Source organism: Danio aesculapii, chromosome 21 (genome assembly GCF_903798145.1).
Source record: "Danio aesculapii chromosome 21, fDanAes4.1, whole genome shotgun sequence".
Lineage (NCBI taxonomy): Eukaryota > Metazoa > Chordata > Actinopteri > Cypriniformes > Danionidae > Danio > Danio aesculapii.
In genome coordinates, this window is record NC_079455.1 from 26073782 (window position 1) to 26091148 (window position 17367).

Here is a 17367-nt window from a genome sequence, read left to right on the forward strand (position 1 = left end):
CATTAAAGAAGTATTGAAGTAAGTTTTATAGATTAAATATTAAATGACTTGCCACAGAAACCAAGTGGCTAGTGATGCATGTCTGTAGAGGTCATGTTTCGTATTTGGAAATGGACAAGGAGTTCTGACTGATGATTCTAGTCTCTTTCACACCTCTCCATCCCTGAATGACTTTATTTCTTCTGTACAAAAAAAGAAACACAAAAGGTACCTTTCTTGAAGTCTTTTCAACAGCAGCTAATATACAATGATGGTGGAATTTGTCACCGGAGCTCCAGTTCCCTATAGACAAAAACCTGCAATTTAGATTTACAAAGACACTAACATTATAATGGAACTGGTCCTGCAAACTTTACTGTTTTCTGCAAAACAGGTTACACCATTTTGTGCTTTGATAAATGCTTGGACTAGCTTCAACCTAGCTAAAAAAGATGTACAACACCAATTGAACATAGCAACAATCTCTGTTTCAGCCTTATGCTTACACTCTCAGAAAAAAAGGTACATAATCTGTAACTGAGGCTGTCCTTTTCTAAAGGAACCTTTTTGTTCTTAACAGGTGTTTAAAGATACATATAACACTGTAAAATGCTGGGTACTACACAATTCCATCATTTTGTCAACAATATTTCCTACATTAATTTTCCACCAACAGTCAGACTATGTGTACACCTATTCATTAAATTCTACATATTACTGTTCACGTTGCTAATTGTACACTGTTTTGTTTTTTGGGAGTATGCTGTTGTATTTTGCTCTGTCTGGAGCCAGCTCTTAAGCTTTTCACTCATCATAGTACACATGCTGCTGATGATGTGACAATAAAAGTGATTTGATTTTGTCCCAACACAAATTAAGTTAACTTAATAATTTTTACAAAGCGGATTGAACATAAAATAATTAAGTTGCCCCCCAAAAACTTAAGAAATATGCTGCTTCAACTCATTTTAAATAAGTAGTTTGAACAGGAGCACATCATTTTGAGTGTAATAACTAAAAAAAGTACAAATCTGTACCTCATAGTACCTTAAAAGGTACAAATTCTACCCAAAAGGTACTAATGTGCAACTGAAAGCCCCAAAGTGTACCTTTTGAAAAAGTAACGTCCCAGTGACAGCTTATTTCTGAGAGTGTACATTACAGTCAGCATACATTTTAAAAGTTATGTGGCCATGTATGGTGACCCACATTCTGAACCTATCTAAGTGCACACACGCATTATAAAACTATAAACACACATCTGGACAGTGAGCAGCCTTGGGAACAAAGGTCTCACCTCAGTTGGGGTATTGAGAATATTTTCTCCCCCCGACCTACAATCCCTGTTGGAGTCGAACCTGCAACCTTTGGATCACAAATATAGCTTTCTATTGGGCCACAATATCCTTACAACATTGGGAATGTTCCCTTTAGAATCTTTTCAAATGAGTTGCTTTCCAGAACATTGTAGGTAGGTTTTTAAATACTTCATAAAAAAATAAAAACAATAATAATACTACTATTACTACTAATAATAATAATGTGTGTTTCAAGAACATTTTTCTAGATGGGAACATTCCATTTAGTAAAGAAAAACTTTCATGGCTAGACACAAGAAAATGTTCCAAACCAGACCATGAATATAAATAAAAGTCATTTTGTTCAAATTTTTAACATCAAAAGTTATCTGAGCAACGCTATTAGCACAATTCAAAATTGTATTTAAAGAGAAAACACCCATGAATCACAAAATATGGCAAACTGTTTAATTTATATATATATATATATATATATATATATATATATATATATATATATATATATATATGTTGAAGTCAGAATTATTAGCCCCTCTTTTAAATTTTTTTATTTTTTTTTAAAAATATTTCCCAAATGATGATTAACAGAGCAAGGACATTTTCACAGTGTGTCTGTTTCGGCTAGAATAAAAGCAGTTTTAAATTTTTTTAAAACAGTGTCAAAGTCAAAATTATTAGCCTCTTTAAGCTATATATTTTGTCTCGATAGTCTACAGCAGTGTTTCCCAACCCTGTTCCTGAAGGCACATCAACAGTCCACATTTTCAACCTCTCCCTAATCAAACACACCTGAATCATCTTCTCATAACATCAGAAGAGACTTCAAAACATGAAGTTAATGGGTCAGATAACTGAGACATCCAAAATATGTTACTGTTGGTGTGCCTCCAGGAACAGGGTTGGGAAACACTGGTCTACAGAACAAACCATCATTATACAATAACTTGCCAAATTACCCTAACCCTCCTAGTTAAACTAATTAACCAAGTTAAGCCTTTAAATGTCACTTTAAGCTTTATAGAAGTGTCTTATAAAATATTATGTACCGTCATCATGACAAAGATAAAATAAATCAGTAATAAGAAATCAGATATTAAAACTATTATGTTTAGAAATGAAAAAAAAAAAAAAATAAACAGGGGGGCTAAGAATTCAGGGGGGCTTATTATTCTGACTTCAACTGTATATATATATATATATATATATATATATATATATATATATATATATATATATATATATATATATATATATATATATATAGTGTAGAACATTTTATATGAAACTGAACAAGAATATGGACTATCAAGCTCCAAAATGACAAAGAGCGTCATACAATAATTATAAAGCCGCATAAGTCCACATAATATGAACATCATTCCAAGTCTTCTGAAGCAAATCACCTTCATTTACATCATTATTCCCTGAAAATCTAAAGTCAAGCTCAAAGCCAAATCCCTCTTTTGGGTCAGTCTTGGTCAATAAGAGGAACTATTAAATCCACAAAAAAACAGACAAATTCCTGACTTTACTCTCTGGTGACGTTATCATATGGCACTTCAGAAGAACTGGAGTAAAAAAAATATGGAGAGATCAGAGTGACACTTTTATCTCCTGCTGAAAGCGTGTTGTATCAGTTAACCATTTCAATCTCCTTCAGACACACCTTGTACTTTCATTTCCTGCTGTTTTAGTTCAAGGAAACTCTGTTCAACAAGACATTCGCCACAAGACATATTTTTTTCATAGACATACTTGTTGGAACAGAAGTTTAAAAGGGCCTCAGATCCTTATAAGATCTTTCCAAATCTCTAAAGCTTTTAAAAATATGAAGAGCTCAGAAAAAAAGACAAGCTTGATACAGTAAGTGATGTTCTGATGAAACATTTGACACCGCTCTGATAAATATCATAGGAAAAACATCTGCTTCACAAGATCCCACCAACTGAGGCACAGGATTCCTGTCGTTCTCCGGTCTCTCCAAACCGAGCTATTTATGGCTGCGCTGAAATATGAGGCCAGTTTCTGTTGGCATCAGTGCAGACTAAGACCAAACCTGGGAGTAATAAAAGGCAAGGCGGTTCTTCAAAGCTTTATCTATAACCATAAAGGTTAAATAATCCCATAGAATGGATGTTTGGGGCTGTGGTAACCAGAACACAACACAAACAGTAAAGGAGATTGAACATTTCTTGGAAGCAAGTTTATTCCCGCTAAGTGCCATTGCACACAACATAGACATTTTCCAAGTTGGTGTGAAGAAATGATGGGTTTGCGTGTCACATTCACTTTGTTTACTGAATAAAACATAGTAGAATAAATATATTACCTTATCAAGCAATATTACTTAGATTTTTCTTCATGTGTTGTTGATGAAAGTTTTAATTCCCTCCATCTTGAACATGTGCTGATGACACTATTCATTTTCATAGAAACCACCTAAACAATCTTTCACACAACCTTTTTAAAGCGACATTACAGTGTTGTGGAGGAAATGACACTGATACTGTGTGATAGCTATATTGTGTATAAAATTAATATTGATATTAGTCTCACATCAATAACTATAAATATTGAACCTATTTTACTAGTGCTTAATTAAGATACATTAATAGTTACCAGATAAATATTATTCTAAAATGTTAATTTCATTGTTGAAGTTTAAACTCTGGGTATGCGACAAGGCGAAAACTGTGATTTTGACACCTAAAAAGGAGGTTGAATAATATGAAAAATTACAATAAAAAGGTAGTACATTTTTTAAAAGTAAGTTTTATTATTATTTTGAGAAAGAAAGAGAAATTTGAACAAAATTATATATATTTTGGATATATGATCATAGAACATAAAAGGGCCCGTAGTTAAAGAATTACCCACAAACATCAGAACCACCAACACAAACCCCTTCTCCAAGTGATGGCCTGTGACACCAGGGATGGATACAACACTACAATTATTGTTATTTATTTATTTATTTATTTATTTAACTTTACAGTAACAAGTCTATTTGTTTACATTCTTTAAATGTATTTGTTTTGTCTGTCACTGCTTATTTTTAAGTGAAATACAATGAAAATACTATGTTTACTGTTTAGTCTAGTTATACCAGAGATTTACCATTTGAGAATGCACTCAACCGATTTCTGGGTCTTGTGTGAGCACTTTTAGCTTAGCTTATGCACAGATAATAAATTCGATTAGACAATTAGCATCTCGCTCAAAATGACTTTGCTAAGTTCCTAGCCATATCAACTTGAAAAATAACAACTTTTCAGTTTCCGTCAGTCTTAGTACATGATGTAACGACAGAAGAATGAAGCTCTAAACAGAAAATTTATCAAAAGACTTTCTGAATTTTTTAGCGAGATGCTAATCTAATCCGATTCGAAAGGTGCATCTCAAATGGCATACTTATGCACTATTCTACACCATTATGTAGTATAAATAGTGCAAGTAGAGCATTCACACTGAAACTCTAAAAACAAGTGCACTTATTCAATCGTTAAAATGAAGAGTGGAATGTTGGACACTTCGTGCACTCAACAGTCGCAGCTTTGCTCAGGTAGCAGAAGGGCCGGAGCTTTCAGCTCATGTTGGATTACTTTATTTTGAATTGTGAAAGCAAATTCTCCCACAAGAGTGATTACACCACCTCCCGATGGTGAATGCGGTTATACTCATGGCAGCTATTATTTGGTAGTTTGGTCATTTACTTTACTACTTTGGCAATCATCGAACGTCATCAGGGAAACTGAATATCCCCTTAGTAAAAAAAACCCAAGAGTGTTCCATTTGGGACAACGCTACATTCATATATGCTGTTGACTTGTGTAAGTGCATTAGTGCATAGTGCACCATTTGGGACACAGCTAATGAGTTATGCTAAGCTAAAAGTACGATGGCCAAGAGAGTTTAACTTGCTGCAAATTAAGAAAACACGTGCAATTACAAAAAACACCAGCAAATTGAGAAAAGATCTTCATCCATCCTCACAATGTTAACACATTTTTAAAAAACACAAACAATTATTAAAACACAATGCATTTTCTCACAACGCAAACATTCTACAAAACCGCTCCGCATTTTCTCACAACACAACAGAAATGTTTTAAAGAGACCCTAAAACGTGACGAACCAGGCTATTTAGGTTATGGTTATTAAGGCTAATAAACACTAAAAACACTGGAATCAGGATATTAAAATAAACAAACAAAAAACTCACTTTTCAAAGATCACCTACAACTTCACTGAGTAATAATCATGGCACAGCAGCGTCCGCCACATTTTGGATTCCCTTGAAACATTTCCATTGTGTTCTGTTCTTTTTGTGTTGTGAGAAAATGCAGCACGCTTTCGTAAAATGTTAGCATTGTGAGAAAATGCAGCGTGTATTATTACCATTACATGTTTGTGTTGTGTGAAAATGCAGCGCGTTTTTTAATGTCTGTGCGTTGTGATGATTTGTAGCATGTGTGCTGTCAAAGGGATGAAGATCTCTTCTTAATTTGCTGGCATTTTTTGTAATTGCATGTGTTTTCTTAAACTGCAGCATGTTAAGCTCTCTCGGCCTCCATATAAAAGTGCTCATGCTAGACCTAGTGAATGGCTGAATGGATTTTAAAAATGCTAAAACTCAACTGTTTATCTCTAGGGGAATTGTAAAATGCCTATTGTCAAAAAAATTGGAGGGTTAGTTAAAAAATGTATTTAGTTACTATGTAAAAATACTGACATAGACATATTACTTTAAAAGATGTGTTTGCTTTTGCAAGATGTGTGTGATGCTTTGCATGTTGTTGCTGTGTTTCATTGTTGTGAAGAGAGATTTCTTAGTTTTGAAAACAGTAAGAATTTTGATTTACAAAGTAGAAATACTGCATTTAATAATAAACATATACATTTATTAAGATGTTTTTTATAGTATAAAGTAAATACAGCTTTGTATTTGAAAAATTTAGATTTAACAATGAATGGTGAGTGCAACTCTACATCAACAAATACAATATTTCCAAACAGTGCTTAACAAAACGCAAATAACAACGCTTTCCCTTTATTTATGAAACTAATTTTTTTTGATGCCGAGTTATAAATATTAATGACCAAATATAGGACTGAAAAACTAGCTAATACTTCTCGCTCTATAAAAACTCTTCATGAATCAAAAAATATGTATATATTAACAGACTTCGGTTTTTTCTTTAAATATAGTTCAACACAAAAACAAATCATTTCTTTATACATGCTAATAAATAAATCAAACTTAAGAGAACATTTTGGTCCAATAATGTCGGAAGAACTATTTTCAAAAACTGTTAAAACTGGAAATATGACTAATTATTCAACCTCACCAAATTGAACGTACTGTAACTTTGTTTCATAAGCACTACAAACATATATCAACCATCCAAGACAGGCTTTGTTTCCATTCAGCATGTCGTACACCACCTCCTCACATTTTTAAATTATGATACGCTTTCACATTTACAGCCACCGTGAAGCTGTGAGATCCTTTTCTACTGGAAAGCATGAATAAAGTGGCATGAAGAATGAGGTAAACAGTAGCAGAGGGAATGGCAAAGGTTGCCTGACACACCATATCACGCGAGTTCATTGAAAGTCCACTCAGGATTACAGTAAATCTCTGCTTTCATCACCCTCCAGAAGAAGTCCTCATTTCCAGGCCATTACCAAGCCAGGCAGGATCACTTCACTGTATCACTGAAACAAAAAGACAATTAGAGGCATCTATTTGAGCTAACAGTTGATCTGACTGCCTGGCAACCAAGGTCTGAACAGCATCACAACAGCCGCACATGTCAAACAGACGCTTTGCTTATTGTTTCCATACTTCTCTTTATAGAGCTCGCTGTGTACTTCGAAAAGGCTTTTACCGTCAACTCAGAAAGGATGTTAATGTCCTTGTAAGGGTGTGGAAAAGCTCTTGTTTTATAGAGCTTGAGCGCGGATCATTTCCTGAAGGAAGCAAGTATTTCATTTGATAATGAATAAGCTTTTAAGAACCAAAAGACAAGTGTTTCTAAAGGTGGGTGAGGAAAACTGAAATAAAAACAGAGGAAACTGATGTTAACTGCCCATTCACATAAAGGACAATCGTTACATCTTTATAAATTTTAAGAAATAGGAGAATCCACACTATATGAAAATAGTGAAATGGAGTAAACTATGTTGTTTAATTCATTTTTAGAATTCTCCATCTGAAGATTGTTGAAAACATTGACAGCCAAGAACAGGCAAGGTCATCCTGCAGAGTTCAGCTCCAACCCTAATCAAGCACATTAGTGATCTTGAGGACTGCAGCTGTGTCCAAAACTGTTCACTTATTCACTAATCCCTATTTAGTGTATGACAGCTGAGTGTACTGATATATATATAGACAGACAGGAAAGTATTGGGAGCAGAGAGAGGGGAAGGGTCGACATAGAACCTCGAGCCAGGAATCAAACTCAGGTCGCTGTGAGCACCATGGTGCTATATGTCGGCGCACTTCACCACTAGGCTATTGGCACAGACTCACAGTGTATTATTTGAGAAATATGTTGTATAACACTCGTCATCTTTTTTTATTTTATTTTCAATCCCATTTTTTTTCTCTCAATGCTGAGTTAATACTGATTGTTGAGTTGGCCGTGTGTTCGATATATTATTTTAGTATTGTTAAGATATTCTAATGAGTCTTGAGACCAAAGTGTTCAGAAGAAACTCCAGACGCCCCTGATCTCTGTTACACTGATGAAGGCTTTGATCAAGTTTGCTGAAACGTGTCGGTGTAGTTTTAATGAATATCCATGTCAATAAAGGCTTTTTCAGATTTTTCCAGTGCCTTAAACTTATTTTTGCTGTTTATTGTAATGAATGCCTTACACAAAAAGCACCAACACATTAATTAATCTACCCCTGAGCACTTTTTGTTTGATTTTGGCCACTTTGGCAACATTTATTTGTCAACAAAGTATGTAGATATTCAATATAGTACATTAATATATTAAAACATTATAAGATATAAGCGACAATGAGAACCTGTACATGTGTTATTATTTTCGCTGAATGAATTATGAATGAAATTTGCCGCCTTGTGTGTTCATGTCAGCCGTGTTTCTTCTTCTTTACCTCTTTCACTCTTTGTGGTGGATTCTGGGAAATTCTGCTTCAACAAGTGTACATCAAATGCATGCTCAAAATCAGTGTGGATTTTGGGTTAAAAGTAGTGAGCCAAAGTTGGAATGAAATTGTTCACTCAGAATTTAAACAAACTACAAAATGGTGGACACCTGACAGAGTGTGTATAGTGTATAGGGAATTGTTTTGGACACAGCTAGTGATCAGCTTGTTCAAATGTTTTTGATTAGATTAAGTACAGAACTCTGCAGGACAGTAGACCTCCAGGACTGAAATGCCCATCCCTGAACTAGAACATTTAAAAAAAGCCCCAGACAACATATCATTATATTTAACTTTATAACTGTTCTTGGAGTGAATGGACCTGAACACTTGCGTTTTAATAAGTCATTAAAATGAAATGTTCATAACATCATGCAGTTTAAAGGGAGAGTAAATGGGCCACAAAATGTTTCTGTGTGCGTTTTTGTTTTAAATATGCATAAGGGAAAGCTAGTTAAAAATAACACCACAAGAGTGCTGTTCCCAAATAGCAGCACATTATAAAATGGCATTTATGTCATTGAACAGGAAGTTAGAATTAGGTTACTGGTCATTTGTAGTTAAGACTCGGATAACTCAGATTCACTCATATTGTCAGGTTTGGCTCCATTTTACCTATGAAACTAATCAAATGTAGGGCCACTGCATGTCTCAGAGCAACACAGTGATTGTAAATCAGTACTTGTGCTTATGTACATTTTGAAGCATCACATGAAATGCCAAATTTTGTATTTTATTTATTTAATTCACAATTTCAATGAAGAAAAATTCACTTTCTATGAAGCTCATGCTTATAATTAAATAAAACTTTATTAGTTTGTATTAAGTATATAGTTCATATTTGAGTTATAATTAATTAGAAGCATGAGCTTCATAGAAAATTTTACCAATTCGTTTCTTTTTTTATACTTGCTTGGGGTCGTTTTGGACCTTTTCTTTGCTTTCTGCACCCGTGTGGGGTTTTCTCATTCACAACCGGGAAACTAGAACTTCCACAGCGTAAACAAAGCAGCGTTTAGTACCATTAACTCACCACAGAGGGATTCGCTCCTGCAAATATGTCCGATAACCTAAATTGTTTGCAAATTACAAAATTACAAACTGCTATGCCACTCACTACTTCACACCCATGCTCTGATTCGTTACTGAATAATCTCTTCAGCTGATGATGATTCGACATGCTGAATTAGGCCAATGAGCTCTGACATTAATCTGACATGAAGCGACTTGTGGAACACATCAAACCAACTAGCTGGACCGTCACTGACCGACAAAGCCCAACAGCAGACTGTCAGCTGGGTGTGTCCTGGCCTTTAGAATAATTCGTTCAAACTCTGCTAGCTGCATTGTATGTTGTAATCATAATAATTTATTTGTTAATAATAATAATAATAATAATAATAATAGGCGACACAGTGGCACAGTAGGTAGTGCTGTCGCCTCACAGCAAGAAGGTCACTGGTTCGAGCCTCGACTGGGTCAGCTGGCGTTACTGTGTGGAGTTTCCATGTTCTCCCTGCGTTCGCGTGGGTTTCCTCCGGGTGCTCCGGTTTCCCCCACAGTCCAAAGACATGCGGTACAGGTGAATTGGGTAGGCTAAATTGTCCGTAGTGTATGAGTGTGAATGAGTGTGTATGGATGTTTCCCAGAGATGGGTTGCGGCTGGAAGGGCATGCGTAAAACATGTGCTGGATAAATTGGCGGTTCATTCCGCTGTGGCGACCCCAGATTAATAGAGGGACTAAGCCAAAAAGAAAATGAATGAATAATAATTTATATGTTGTTATAATAATTAAAAGGTAACAATTCATCAAACTCTGCTAGCTGCGTTGTATGTTGTAGCAATAATAATTTGTATGTTAATAATAATAATATTAATAAATAAATAATAATAATAATAATTAGTATGTTGTATTAATAATAAAAAGCAATAATTTGCATTGTATGTTGTTTCAAAAATAAATATGATCTCAAGACATTTAGAAACCAATAATTAATCTCTGAATTGATTCAAAGTGTATTATGCTTTATTTTTTGTATGATTTTGTCTAGGTATTACGTTGCAAGCTAATATCGGATGTAAAATCCTGTAAGCATTTGAGAACCACTTGTATACCTGATCTGAACAGTAATTGGCCTTAATGCACTGCGCGGTTCATGTAAATTGAATGAAGCAGGAGAAGAAACTCACTTCATACAGCATTGGTGTTGGATGTGTCAGCTGGAGCACCTTCATGTGTGTTTAGCGGAGTGTGCTTCTCATCTTCATCAATTGTTTGCTTCTTTCTCTTCTTTTTTCTACATGGTCTATATCGTTTACTGTTATACAAAACACAAAGAACATTCAAACTTTAAAAGACTTTAACAAATAGACAGAAAATGTGATATTGTATCTACTCACTGTGTACAGACGCATATGAAAACGATGAGCAGAATCAGAAACACCAGTCCTGCGACCACACACGCAATGACTATTTTCCTCCGGTCTCCGACATGGAAATCAATATCAAGATATTCACACCTTGCTCCAATATATCCTTTTTCGCATCTGTGCAAATGTAAACACAGTACAATTATTCAGCATTATCTTGAGCTGTGATTGGTCGGCTGCTGGACAGGTCAAAGTCTCACCTGCATGACGGCGTGTTCTGCTCCTCCACGAAACGGCAAGCACCATGAATGCAGAAATACTTGTATTCTTTAGGACAGGCAGAGAAATGTCCACTCCATTTCTGCTCATCTTTTGAATCTGTATAAGGGTCAAAGACAAAAAAGAAATTAATTAATGCAACTTATAAATTAATATTCATTCATTCATTCATATTGTTTTAGGCTTGGTCCCTTTATTAATCTGGGGTCGCCACAGCGGAATGAACCGCCAACTCATCCAACATATGTTTTACGCAGCGGATGCCCTTCCAGCTGCAAAATAAATAAATTAAATTAATAAAATAAACATTTCTTTTTTGTATGCAAAACATTTGCAGAGTAATTTTATTTTGAGCATTTTTTGTTGTTAAAATTAACAGTGGAGCTCTGATTATTCATCTTAATTAAGCGTAATTAAAATTTACACTTCCACAATCTTTCAAACTACTAGTTTTTGGTAATTTGTGGATTTTTAATAATTAAAAACATTATAAAGCTTATGATCATCTATTCTTTTATATATATTTTATAAGTGCAGGTCAAAAGTGAAAAATAAATCATCCATATTTTAAAATTTTGCTTTTACAAAAGTCATTTAAAATACATTAAAGTAGATACTTGCATTTAAAATGTGAATATAATATAAGTTATGAATTCTATTTGTTTTGGATCCCAAAATAGGTCTCGTCTTAGACCCATTGCTGGTATTAATGTGATTATTTAAATGTCTTGACCTTATTTTGGCATTTAAATAAAAGAAAACATTGGCTAAAGCTTATATTAAAGTTATTATTGTGACGTTTTATATATTTTCTTTCTTAAACAGGCAAGAGTGAAAAATGATGAGCAAAAAAAATAATAATTTCATGTAATTATTTTATATAATCTGAACGCAAGTAAAACATATCCAACGGTTTATATTGATTTAATAAGGATTTTATGAGTTATGGGACATTCTACCAGAAACGTACATTATCTGTCCCTAAAATAAAAACATAAATACAGTGAATAAAAAGTATTTAATCTGAAAAAAATTCTAAAATGGACTGATGGTTGAATTCTGTGAGTTGTTCTGTAAATGAATATGCCATTCATTTGGTTCTCAGACTGTTTTTCTATTAAAAATCTTTACAAATTATTTTATATTATATATACTCTCTTTAAAAACTCTGTCATTGTCTTTGTCCTCTAACCAATTCAATCTACAGCTTTAGTTTAACTATAGCTTTATATAGTTTTGTTACGCAAAAAACTAATTTAGAAAAAAAAAACTTCAGAAATTGCAAGTTTAAGTTATTATCATGCCCATCAATTGATTAAAAACTTGAAATTATAAATAAATTCTACAAATAAACACTATTTTACAATTGTCCCCATGTTTCCCTGTGTCAGTCCTGTCACATTTGCATTAAATGTAACATAAAACGCGCGCAATACACCATTACGGCTATGACATCATTTGACGGAGGTGAAGCTGACAGTGATCAAGGATGCGTTCTATCATTGAATTGTATGATTTTACGCTTGTTTTTGTATGATTTGTTTTGAGGAAAACAAGCTTAAAGGTCAGGCCCAGTCACATTTTCTATAAGTAAAAAACGTCTGTTTGTGGTAGAATGTCCTTTATATCTCCTAGGATAAATTGCCTTTTAGCATATTGACCCTATTCTTCAGAGCAGAAGTGTATTTGTTTTTGCAATTGTTTTAGAACTTCCGATTCAGCTGCCTGTGGGAGAACTGACTAGGAATAATAAACGGCAGAAAACAGTCAAACTACTTGCTCTCCAAACAAGTGTTTGCATGAGTATACAGAAAAAGCAGAATAATATAATAAAAAAACGTCAGTTCGCAACATCAAGCAGCGCAACAAGCTGTTTGTAACGTCTAAAAATGAATGGAAGTGAACCGGAAGTCTCGAGCCAAAAAAATTCAAATGGATGCGCCCACTTATACCAGAAGAATAAGGTCAATAAAAAAGGACCAAGACATTACAATTAATTTTAAATTGTGATTCTGGCTTTCCCTCTTAGTTTAAAACTTGCCAAGTCATTATAATTTTTGTTCATGATTGTTATAAATAAAAAATAAATGTTATTTTTAAATATTAACTCTTAATGAGGACTAAATGACTGCAAAATGTCAAACTAGCAGAAGTGAGCATACAAAATCAATATTCAAAGTCACCCAACTGACAAACTGAAATGTTACTAAATCAGCTAACATTATACTGCAGGTATTGAGCAACTCTAAAACCCATAGCAATGTAACCACAGTAAAACTGCAATGGTATAACAGAGTATATACAGGAATCAGAGTCTCTTTCCATACATTTTAAGACCTAATAACCACTTTAGGTTTCAACCAGAAACACTGGCGAGATTTTTATGTACAGTATATTTACTAAATATTAATATAAAAACTAATCCAAATCTAAAACATTATTCATATACTGAATAAAAATCTATTAAATCTAGCTAATTCAGTACGTTTGTGCCAATAGAACTGCAGAAATAATGGTGTTGCCTTGGTTTCTACAGTAAACAAAGCAGCATGATGTCAAATCTAGTAGGATTTTATTGATTTTATAAACTACACAGCATCCTGATATTCGCAGATTGAATTCAGGCAAACCTTAGCATACATTGCATAATCAAAAATGCTATAAATTGAATACATTGCAAAACAGCATTTAAGACTTTTTAAGGACCTTAAATTTCTCTATGTTGATTAATCAACTTTGAATACTTTTTAAGACCCTGTGGACACCCTGTATAACCTCATTCACAATATTATGTCACTAAAAAAAGCTCATTGTAAAGGCCAAGCGCAGTTCAAAGAATTGTGTCAGAATGTTGTACAAATACTGAAACCTGAGCTGTGACTTCACGAATGAACTAAAAGTTGAATGGGAAAGCATCTAATTACCACCTCTGGCCACACGCAACAGGATCTGACTTAGTCATAGAGGATTTACCTGCTATACAGACATACTAAACCTGAACTTGGAAGCGAATAAAATTAAACACAATTTTTTAAAAAGGGTTTGGAAGCTACCAAGAAGCTAAATTATTACCATCAGAGTCCACTTTTTCTTTGTGAATAGATTACAACGCCCTGCATGCTAAGCAATTGAATTTGACAGATTTTTTCCCCTAGTGATCAAATAACTCCAGCAAAACTTCATGCTTTCAAAAGAATTTTTTTATTTTAATATCCTATTTATCTCTTCAGCAGGTGGTCACGCTATCAAACCTTTCATGTCATGCCCAGGGGAAACCCATTTTTTACAACACAACAGGGGGAAAACCGTGTTACATCTCACGTCTTCAAAGTCAGTGGTAGTCAGACTCACCGCAGCTTCAGAAAATATGCTTTTTGCATCTTTGAAAAAGCAGAAAAACATTGCAGGCATGATTAACTATTTTTGAGAAGCACATGTAGGGACGCCTTTGACATTTACCTGTGCAGTTGCTGCTGTTTGCATGGTGTTCACAGGACACAGTCCCATTCGCTGGGGCTTTTGTGGCATTCCATTCAGCCTGGGAGTGTTTGCATAGGACAACAGCTGAGGATAGACAACAAACAAATCACAGGTGGCACCATGCATGCATGGATGTGGTATTAGACTGCCTTGCAGGATTCCAGGCAAATGCTATACTGAATCATGAAGGCCTTTTGATTGTGGTTACACTTTAAAAACCCTCCCTCTGTGATTAACCAATAGAATGTCCTCCATTGGATAAACTGAATTCCAGTGCTAAAAATAGAAGACCTCCATAATAGTAGCTAAGACCGTAAATACTGGTATTTTTCAAACACTTTAAGTAGAAAGCATTCTGAAATCAATGTACTAGTAGTATGCATGGAAGTGTACTATTTCAATAGGCTACTTGACCAACCTGGCCTAGTTTTTAGCAATAAGTATAGTTATTTAGTTAAAAGTTTAATTTTAAGAGTACTTCTGAAAGAAACTGAACACACACATGGTGGACAATAACATACATCAATATCCCAGAGCTAAAAATAGCAGTAAAACAGCGCCCACTCTTTATGTCACGAGCGTATTCACAAATACAAGCAAATTAATAGAGAGCTGTTGAAAGACTGAAAACATGGCAAACTGGTACTGCTGCTGTCTAAGGTGTTGTAAATGCACTCTGTCTGTTTCGCAGACGAACAAAACACAGGAAAAGGCGTTGAATACAAAACAACAATGGTTGAATCTTACCTGAGATTATTGCAAAAATGAACCTGCGCGTCCTGTCCATTTGTAACTACGCGTGCACGTCAACGCGAAAACGTCAACCTCCGTGCTGCTTTAGATTTAGATATCATGTCGATTATTATATTAGACGACTACTGTAACTTTTTAGCAGCGTTATCAAAGTTTAGCTTCTGTTTTACTCAAGTTTAGAGGACACTGACTGGTTGTCTAGCGACTAGTACTGAAATGTTCGTGGGAGGTGCTTGAGAGTTTACTCCGCCTTTTTTGCTGTGAACTTCCATTTAGTCTTAGGTAAGTTAAGTATATTTGAACATACTGCACACTACAATAATGTAATAGTAGATCAAAAGCGTACTTTTTCAGAGATTTATGGGACTAAATTGGCATAATAAATGTAAACAAAGAGTACACTGCAGCTGGTTTAGCCTACATGTTTCATTTGTACCTCAGTTATACTACAAATGAACATTAACTCTGGTTTAATCACTCCTTGTAGCATTTCCCCCCTCAATTTACCAAATTGTTAATTTAAACAAGGACACATTTGACCTGTTTTCACACAAACTGTTAAAAGATTAAAGGGATAGTTCACCCAAAAATTGCAATTCTGTCGCCATTTACTCATCTTTAACTTGTTCTATACCAGTTTGAGTTTTTATTTCATTAAGAAAAAGTATCTAGTGCTGGGTTGCAGCTGGAAGGGCATCCGCTGCGTAAAACATACACTGGATAAATTGGCGGTTCTTTCCGCTGTGGCGACCCCAGATTAATAAAGGGACTAAGCTGAAAAGAAAATGAATAAGACATTTTTTTTGATTGTGAGTTTGCAGTTTGTCCAGTAATTTGTGTGTGGTTGAGTTCTGAGGGAATCAAGAATGTCTACTGGAAAAGAAACTGTACAAAACTATCTGATACATTTTGCATAAAACTGTGTGCCCAATAATGATTGCAATATTAATGTTTTTATTGACATTTTACCCACACTGTAAAACTGTTAATCAATTTCAACCACAAATGCACATTTTACTTAATTAAAATGTAGGAGAGACAATGAATATTTAGTTGACCTTCAGGTTAACATAATATTGTACATTTATTAAGCATTTTATTTTCCTCACAAAAATATTTTGAAATCAAATAATTACTGTCAGCCTTACACTGTAGTAAACCAACTGGAAACCCCTGGACTCCAAACAGTACAGCCGTAGGCAAGGAATTGCAGAAAGATTTAAAGAGAGAAAGAGAGGCTAAACTCATGTTCAGTAAAAGAAGAATTTCTTATTGAGTGCTAAAAAAAATCAATGACACAGCATCACACACAATCTCAAAGTGGAGGAGAACTCAACTCTGACAACTTGTTGAAAAAACAAACAAATACAATCTCAGAAGAAAAATGAAAAAGAAAAAACAAAACCTGAAAGTTTTCAAGTTGTTATTGAATCACAAAGGGATGGTCAAAATATTTCAGAGAGAGAAAAAGAAAATATTTAGTGCTGTCGAATACATTTGTTCACATGTTTACTGAGAGAATACTTAAAGCATATTGAAAATCTGCTACAAGGAACCATTAACTAAATTATCAGTATAAATTAACTGCAGAAAAGGGTGACACAGTGGCTCACTGGTTAGCACTGGTAGCTGATTCGAGTCCTGGCTGGGTCAGTTGGCATCTCTGTGTGAAGTGTGCATGTTCTCCCCGTGTTCGCATGAGTTTCCTCCGGGTGCTCCGCTTTCCTTCACAGTCCAAAGACATGCGCTTTAGGTGAATTGAATAAACTAAATTGGCCGTAGTATATGTGTGTGTGTGTGTAGAATGTGTAGAATAGAATGTGAGTGTGTATGGGTGTTTCCCAGTGATGGGTTGCAGCTGGAAGGGCATCCGCTGTGTGGCGGTTCATTCCACTGTGGCATCCCCTGATAAATAAAGGGATTAAGCTAAGGGAAAACGAATGAATAGCTGCAGAAAAAAATGTAGCTGTAAACTAAAAGTGTACTCAATGTTTACTAGTCCATACT

The 17367-nt window shown here is 34.6% G+C and overlaps 1 protein-coding gene across 2 annotated transcripts; it reads right to left on the reverse strand.

The window, feature by feature from the left end:
* Positions 1 to 230: 230 nt before the first annotated feature.
* On the reverse strand, positions 231 to 15569 carry btc (betacellulin, epidermal growth factor family member). Of its 2 annotated transcripts, none has more exons than XM_056446970.1 (6): positions 15355 to 15569; positions 14587 to 14691; positions 11109 to 11226; positions 10879 to 11025; positions 10669 to 10796; positions 231 to 282 (listed from the first exon to the last, which is right to left on the reverse strand). In XM_056446970.1, the coding sequence occupies exons 1-5, from the start codon at positions 15392 to 15394 to the stop codon at positions 10670 to 10672; spliced, it is 537 nt and encodes a 178-aa protein (XP_056302945.1). In that variant the 5' UTR covers positions 15395 to 15569; the 3' UTR covers positions 231 to 282; position 10669. The 2 variants fall into 2 exon arrangements, with proteins under 2 accessions (XP_056302945.1, XP_056302944.1); XM_056446969.1 differs by lacking the exon at positions 231 to 282 and adding an exon at positions 6252 to 7016.
* Between the last annotated feature and the right edge of the window lie 1798 nt (positions 15570 to 17367).